The sequence below is a fragment of the Arachis stenosperma genome, chromosome 4, assembly GCF_014773155.1.
Source record: "Arachis stenosperma cultivar V10309 chromosome 4, arast.V10309.gnm1.PFL2, whole genome shotgun sequence".
In the NCBI taxonomy this organism is placed as follows: Eukaryota; Viridiplantae; Streptophyta; class Magnoliopsida; order Fabales; family Fabaceae; genus Arachis; species Arachis stenosperma.
The window spans coordinates 117979117-117987599 of NC_080380.1; the positions used below are offsets into that span (position 1 = coordinate 117979117).

An 8483-nucleotide genomic window follows, 5' to 3' on the forward strand; every position below is an offset into this window, starting at 1 on the left:
TGGACTGAGAAGGCAACTTTGAGGGCTGAGAGGATAATTTGCTACCATCAGCTGAGGCCTTCGTGGATTCAGAGCATGCTTTTGGGTGGGATGGTAACTTGGTGGGTTGAGACTAATGTTTCTTGATTTGGGTTGGCTTAATTTTTTGCACATCTTCTTCCTGCTCATCAACCACAAATGGCTCTGAAACACCATGCTCGAAATACAGGTTGATCAAATTGAAGTTCCTCCTGTAATCCTTGACCATTGCAATCAAATCATGATTTGTGGCCAGCCTCCTCGGCCTAGATTCAAGGGGAACTCCTGGAGATTTCCACCAACATTCCCTAGTCTCAGTATATCCCAGTTCCTTATAGTAACCCTTCACAAAGAACACATCAAGTGTGTCACCTTCAACTCCCATTAACACCTCTGTGTGATCCGGTTCATAGTACAGATTTTCACCCTCATCCTTTTTAAACTTCCCACCATGGTGAAATACAAATGTCATAGAAGGACCCTCCATCTACAAAAGTAAAAATCAAATAAATTTAGTCAACAACAAAATATGAAACAACTTTAGCCTAACAACTGCATGTAAATACAGCAAACAACATAATCATAATCATCGCAACCCTTGATTAAGACCAAACACCAGAATAACCCACAGCATAATAACAAAAAAACCCCTAACAGCAATCGCTTACAGAACATGTTCTTTCTAATCCGAACTCTAGTCTCACTAACAGGGGCGGAGCTAGATAAAATATTAGAGGGGGGCCAAAAATATTTATACAATAAACTAAGACTAAAATAAAATTTTAAGGGGGGGCTAAATTGAAATTTACATATAATTTACATGTAAAAAATTAAAATTAGGGGGGGCCATCGCCCCCCTTTCTCACCACCTGGCTCCGCCCTTGCTCACTAAATGGTTCTTAGAACTATGTCAACATAAACCAACGCACACCAACATTGCAAAATCAACAAAAACTGTTAAAAAAATTAAATCTTACCTTATGACAGTTACTGTTCCTTCCTCCAACAGCGTAAGTTCTCCGCGAGCTCGTCCAACTTTCCAATGTAGTAGCGCCAACTCCTCCACAAGTGTCGATACGCACAGAAACCGTCAAGTACACAGTGAGGTTCTGATCAAAGGCAAGTGTCTTAGGGCAGAGAATCCCAGAGTAGAGAGAAGACGAGGGATTTTGGAGCGAAAGTTGAAGAGGATTGTTATGAGAGGAGGTGATGGGAAGAACGTTTGAATATCTCACTCTGGACCATAAATGACGTCGTTCCATTGATTTGGGGGTGGAGGATTGACACTACGTCGTTTTGGTCTGTGCCACGCTGGCACTTAACGTTCCAGTTCAGTAAACGTTAGACACCTCAGCAACTGAGATGACGGAAGAACGAACTCGATCAACATGAGTAACTTTCGGGGATGCTTTTGATTAATTTTATCTTTTGAGGACGAAAATGGAAATCAAAGTATCTTTTAGGGACGATTTTGACTATTAACTCAAAGTATGTCATATTAGTCTCTCAATCTTTTTTCATGAAGTGACTCATGCTAAAAATTAATAAAATATATTTTTATCTATCTTAAAAATATAATTGATGTAATTGAAGTTTTAAAGATTATTTTATTGCACACCACTAATTTCAAAAATACTCTAAAGCTTAACTTTATATAATCGTTAAATAAATATTTGTTGAGACAAAAATGAATATAAATATTAAACTATAGCTAGCATATAGTGGGTTGTTGTCGACAATTACAGACACTAACGAGAATCTAAGCAAATGAATGTACCTTGGAAAACATCACCCTCCTTGGTAAATTCTCTGTCTCCACTCTCCAACCAATGTTTTTTTTTTGTCATTTTTTGGCCCTATGTAACTATAACCCCTGCTCGTTAGTCAGAACATGGTCTTGGGCCTCAGACCCCAAAAGAAAAGAGCAGTTATGGGTTCCACTCGCTCAGATGGCTCTGCCAATGGCAAAGAACGCCTACGCTGGACACACGAACTCCATGATCGCTTTGTGCACGCTGTAAATAGGCTTGGGGGCCCTGATAGTAAGTCACTTTCATCATTCATTCATATCTTCACTTGGTTGAACTAACTGCCTAATTTGGTAATTATTTTTTTATTTACAATAATTATTAACACTAAATAACACCTTTAGCAATGGCCTAGTGGTAAAAACAACACTGCTAAGGACTTGCAATTTTGGAATTTTTTCAATTTAGTTCCTCAAATTTCAATATATTTAAAATAGGCTCTCAGAATTAATTCTATGATTTTATTTTGTCTCTTAATTTCAGTTGACCAGAAATAGTCCTTTAAATTTGACTTCATGACTTTGTTTGATCACCCCAAATTGGATAATATAACTCAATTTGATCCTACGAACACTCACACCACATGATCAAAATAATGACTCATGGACAAGACGTCAAATTGCAAAGTCTGAATTGAATTATTGAAAGTTAAAAGATCAAATTGAGTTAGGAAATCAAATTTAAAAAACCATTTTAGATCCATTAAAATTTGAGATACAAAATTGAGTCTCATAAAATTTGGAGACCAATTTGAATCTTTACTCCTTACATGGTTTAACGAGTTTGGCCCAAACTAGCATATTGATTTGATACTAATTTAACGGGTTTTTACTAGGTTTAAACAATGTTGACAGAACAAATTGCACATTCATTGCGATCGATGAACTAGACTAGTTAGTTTATCTATTTTTTCACTTGAATCAATCAATCCAATCCAATTTGGATTTAATAACTTTTTTTCAATGACAATAATCTTAGATGTACAGAATACAAGATAAAAAGTACAACATGATAGTTTTTTTATTTTCTTTTTTGTTTTATTGGATCATGGAAACTAATCACTTAATTAATTTTGATTTATACATTTTCCCAATGTTTAATCATTTAGACGCAAGAAAATATCCATGAAGTATTACTTAGTTGGAATTAGTTATAGCTGGTAGCAATAGCGAGGATATAAATTAGAGTGTAGTTTATGATTACATGAAGTTGTAGAAAGAATTAGGGATTGATCTGCAATGGTTGTTGTATTAGGGGCAACACCAAAGGGTATATTGAAGGGGATGAAGGCCATGGGTGTTTCTGATCTCAGCATTTATCATGTCAAAAGTCACTTGCAGGTTCTTATCTCTCACAACACTTCTTTCAACTAATCACTTGTTTTTAATTTGGAAAAGCCTTAAATGAGAAATGACTTTTGGACCCTTCAACTTTAGAACATGTATTTAATGATAATACCTATAAATTTGAGTGTATGTATGTGCGCCATTTTTAACATAAAAAATTTTATTTAATATATTTTTACTATTCAATTTTGTTCATTGTGTATATAAACATCTCAATTTCAGGTGCATAAATAATTAAATATCCTAATTCAACTATTTATATGTGCACACGTACCTAATCTAGATGGATTTTCATTTTTATTTTTTATTTTTATATTTTCTTAACAATGCATGTGTTTTTACTTTTGACTATGTGATTGGGATCTTTCCATGTTGAAAAATGTGAGGAATGTGAATATATATGTAAACCAAACTAACAAAGATTCCATTATATTATTCAAAAATATTATTTGTACACTAAAATCAGTCACTAATATATTTATATATAAATATACATATGGTTTAATTTATTTTCAATATGTATTTATATTCCAACATATATTTTATACTGATGGCTGATTTTGGTGACTAATTTTAGTGTACACGTAGCATAATACAAAGTTATTATATGATCTTATAGGTTAGAAATTACGAGACAAAACCATACACACATTTATAAGAAGTATTTCAAAAAAACAAAAAAATTATATATCAGTTGGGTTATAAACACTAACTAAAAACTTTGGTTTGAATATGTTCAGAAATACCGGATCTCCAAATTGATTCCAGAGTCTACCTCAAGTAAGATTCTAAATAAAAATTCATGATATATGTCGTAAATTAAGTTGAACTTATGAATTAAATCTCCCTGATCACTTAACTTTTGATTCTGAAGAAGGAAAGCTTGAGAAGAGAAGCATATCAAATACACTGCCAAATTTCAGTTCTACATGGTGAGTTAATAAGTGCTATTCAATTTTCTTTTCTTTCCCTTTTTGTAACCCTCAAGACATAGTAGTCATAGTGTTACATACTATTTTGGTGTTATGTAAACAGTGCTCTTCAGCTGAAGGAAATTCTTCAAATTCAGAGGGAGGTGCGAAACCGCTTGAGTGATCAAGCAGAGGTACTTTTTTACACCCTAAAAATAAGCTATATTAGGTGATATTATCTTTTTTATTTTTTTAAGAGTATCTGATAATATGCTTTATATAATTAATAGTTCACAACTTTGAAGCATAGTTCAATTAAAACGACTCATTTGTCTTCAAATTTAAAAGGTTTAATTAATTCTTATAATTTCACAAAATTTATAATTAGATCTTTATTTTTTTTCTTTTAATTAGATTCTTACAATATTTTTAATTTTGTAATTAAGTCTTTGTCAATGTAAAACATGTTAGAATTAACGAAATATTTTTTATAAATTAAAACTATTTACAATTAAGAACCTAATTAGATCTTTGATCACATATTATTTGTGAAAAATATTCTGTTAATCTTAACGCTTTTGACACAAAATGATCTAATTACAGAGTTAAAAGTATTGTAGAGACTAAATACCTATTTATAAATTTGGTGAAATTACAGATACCAATAAAATAATTAAACTAATTTAATTTTAAAATAAACAGAAATGTCAAGAGAGTGAAGAAAATAAGCTGAGGTGTGAGTGAGATATAAATTGGTAATCATGTAACAGCAAGTCTAAACTCCATCCAAATTAAATGACTTGGAAGTGTGTTTAAGTAAGGTTGCATGTTTTGTGTAAGGAAATGTTTTGTTTTGTAATAAGTCTAGAGTATGCATTTTTTGGTGTTCTTTGTTGTCTGTTGCTTGTTGTTTTGTTGTTGGTGGTGGTGGTTGTTTTTATTTCTTGGTATGCTTGTCTTGTTGTTTTTGAGCCTCTGTAACTTCTTTAAAATACTTTAACCAAATAAGTATTTTGAGAATTAATATATTTTACACATTTATTAAAAAAAAAACAGCCCTGAGATGCTTCTTCTCATTCTCATTTTCTTGTGTGGTGAATAATTTTTGTAGATATCACTCCTACATAAATTTTGTTATAATAATAATAATAATAATAATAATAATAATAATAATAATAGAGTAATGTTATATAATTAGTAAATATTATCTTTTTTTGTCAGCAATAATTTATAACTATATTTATAGAAATTTTACACACAAAAAATATATAATTTGTATTTATATTTACCATAATTTATACACATAGATCAATACACTTTTGCATCTATATTTTTCAAAATTTGTATACATAAATTAGTAAAATTTATTTATTAAAAATAATTTAATATTTGTATTGATCAATAATAACTAAAAATACTAAAAATTACTAGCCTTAAAAGTTTCAATCCAAAGCAATGAGATATTGTAAGCACATCCATTTTTCTCTATTTGACAAATTAAAATTTCTTTCAAATTGGTTGGAAGGTTCAGAGAAGGTTGAAGCAAAAAATTGAAGCACAAGAGAAATACCTTGATAGAATTGGACAAAGCCATGAAAGCAGAACAACAATCACTAGAAAATCTTCCAAGCCATCATCATTTTGTGCTACAAATAATAATAATAAACATCTCCCTTCTCTCTCTGAGGAATCAGAATCTATTATTGAGACACACCCTGAAGAAGTAGTAGAAGAAGAGGAAGAGCATCAATCATGTTCCAAAAGACAAAGGGTAGTAATAGATGAACATGTTTTTCCATCAAGCTTTGAACTTGAACTAGAATCATCCACCACCACAGAATTCATTGATCAATCATGGAATCTTTCATGGAGTCAACTTGCAGCTGCATGTGAATCACCTTTGATGCCAGGATTCTTATTATAATAACAAGTTCTGTATAACTAAAAATAAGTGTTTCCAAATAAAAATGATAGATGATGATATAGTATATAGTGTTTGCATTATCTTATCTTTCGGACCTTCAAAGCATTTTCATGGGAACATTTTTATATCATGGAGGACTAAGAAAGGAAGATATTTATATATCCTTAGAAATAAAAGAGAATATTTTATGATATCTCTATTATACTCAGCATATTAAAGGGTATCTCTTAGGATTAGTAGTGTGATATGTATATCTGCTGTTTTTTATGATCGTTTCCTTATTTGTTTAGACTTTAGATTAGAGTTTTACTATATGTTGTGATTAATATATAGAGTTGAGTGTTCTTTTCTTGTAAGACATACTCAATAGCATAGATATATTTTAATATATGTTTGTATTATTATTTCATTGTTGTTCTCTTTTCTCTTTTCTATTTTCTTTTCTTAAATAGTTAAATTAAATTTCATTGAGGGCGTGTGGTGGCTGAAATATATAAATAAACATTCCTATTCACCATGAAAATAAATATGGATTATGTGCGAGAAATTGATATACTCATAGAATACACAAAAGGGTATTAAATCCAGGATAATTGATCAATATCTAAAACATATTATTATGGTAAATTTTAGAAGGTTAAATTTAATAGTGTTTGTATAATTTTTTGGAGTGTTTTAAAATGTTTTAGATCATTTCAGAACGTTCTAGAATAATCTAGAAAGTTCGGGTATACTCTAAAAAGTTCTAAAAGACTATGAAATGTCATAGAATATTCTAGAAGAATGTGGATATATATAGATGTATATAAAAGTATGAAGAGTAGTATAGAATAATCTAGAAGTATTTAGAGAAATGTGGTAGGATAGATATTTGCAGCGAAGGTTTTGGATGATCAATTTGGACCGTTGATTAGATTTAATCCTAACCATCCATTGAAGAGGTGGATAGCTATAAATAGGGTGAGAGTTAGAATTTGAGTGTGTGAGTCATTTGTAACAATCACTTAGATAATAAAGTGTTCTTTCCACTAAAACTTCCTTTCTCTTGTATACTCTTGTGTTCTTAGCTTTCTTGCTAAGTATTGAGAGTTAGGTTGACTTGGTCTTAACTCAAGAGGTTGAGTAAGTTCGAGTGCCAGTACGATAGCGTTGGAGTGTGTCCAAGACTGTGCCAGTTTGATGGAGTTGGCTAGAGAAGGTAAGTCCAAAAGATTTTAGCTAGAAGATGACCTTCTCTACACCAAAGGGAGAAGACTATACGTCCCTAAGTGAAAAAATATAAGAAAAAAAGTTGGTAGGAGAATGCCATGACACCAAGTGGGCTGGTCACCAAGGTCAGCGAAGAACCTTGACACTCATTGAATCTTCCTATTATTGGCTTCAAATGAGAGATAAAGTGAAGAGCTATGTGAAGACTTGTCTTGTGTGCCAACAAGATAAGATTGAAAACAAGACACCAAGTGGGTTGTTGAAACCTTTGCCTCTACCAGAGCGATCGTGAAAAAGTGTATCTTTGGATTTCATCTCTGTCTTACCGAAGTTCGAAGAATTTGGATCTATCCGTGGTAGTGGATCAATTTTCGAAGTATGATATCTTTATATCTACTCCTACTGATTGCACTGTAGAGGAAGCAGCACGACTATTCTTCAAAAATGTGACGAAGTACTAGGGATTACCTAAGATCATCATCAGTGATCAAGACTCATGCTTGACAGGATGACTATGAACAGAGCTGTTCAAACTTCTTGGATTGGAGCTTCACTTCTCGACAAGCTTCCATCCTCAAACAGATGGACAAACTGAGAGAGTGAATGCCTTACTCGAGTGTTACATGAGGCATTTCGTAAGCGCTAATTAGAAAGATTATATAAAATTCCTAAATATTGCTTAGTTCTCGTACAATCTGCAAAGGAGTAAGTCCACAGGGAAGACTCCGTTCGATATTGTGACTGGACAACAACCACTTACACCACACTCTCTTTCTTTCTTTTACTCAAGGAAGAGACCTGGAGCTTATCATATGATTAAGTCTTGGGAAGAAGAAGTAGATGTCACTCGTTCTTACCTCGACAAAGCTACAAAGAGAATAAAGAAATTGGCAGATAAGAAGAGGAGGAATGCAAGCTATCAAGTGGGAGATAAGGTAATGATTAAACTTCTTCCATAACAATTCAAAGCCTTTTACAAGGATCATAAGGGCTTGATCCGCAAATACGAAGGGCCATTTGAGATTATTGGGCGTGTTGGGAAGATTGCTTACAAAATACGTTCTTAGCTTTCTTGTAAAGTATTGAGGGTTAGGTCGACTTGGTTTAGCTTAAGAGGTTGAATAAATTCGAGTATCGATATGGTAGAATTGAAGTGTGTTCAAGACCGTGACAATATGCTACCATAAAGGTTACCTCTATTTAATCTTTCTAATTTCAAAACATTCCAATGCCATGGCAATAAGGATGGATATTTTGCTCTTAAATT

The 8483-nt window shown here is 32.2% G+C and overlaps 1 protein-coding gene across 1 annotated transcript; it reads left to right on the plus strand.

The window, feature by feature from the left end:
* Positions 1–1803: 1803 nt before the first annotated feature.
* Positions 1804–6213, plus strand: LOC130976678 (myb family transcription factor PHL7-like). The gene is made up of 7 exons (XM_057901590.1): positions 1804–1818; positions 1907–2060; positions 3081–3166; positions 3913–3952; positions 4047–4104; positions 4208–4277; positions 5609–6213. Exons 2-7 carry the CDS (start codon positions 1910–1912, stop codon positions 6005–6007), a joined length of 804 nt encoding a protein of 267 aa, XP_057757573.1. The 5' UTR covers positions 1804–1818; positions 1907–1909; the 3' UTR covers positions 6008–6213.
* Positions 6214–8483: the final 2270 nt, after the last annotated feature.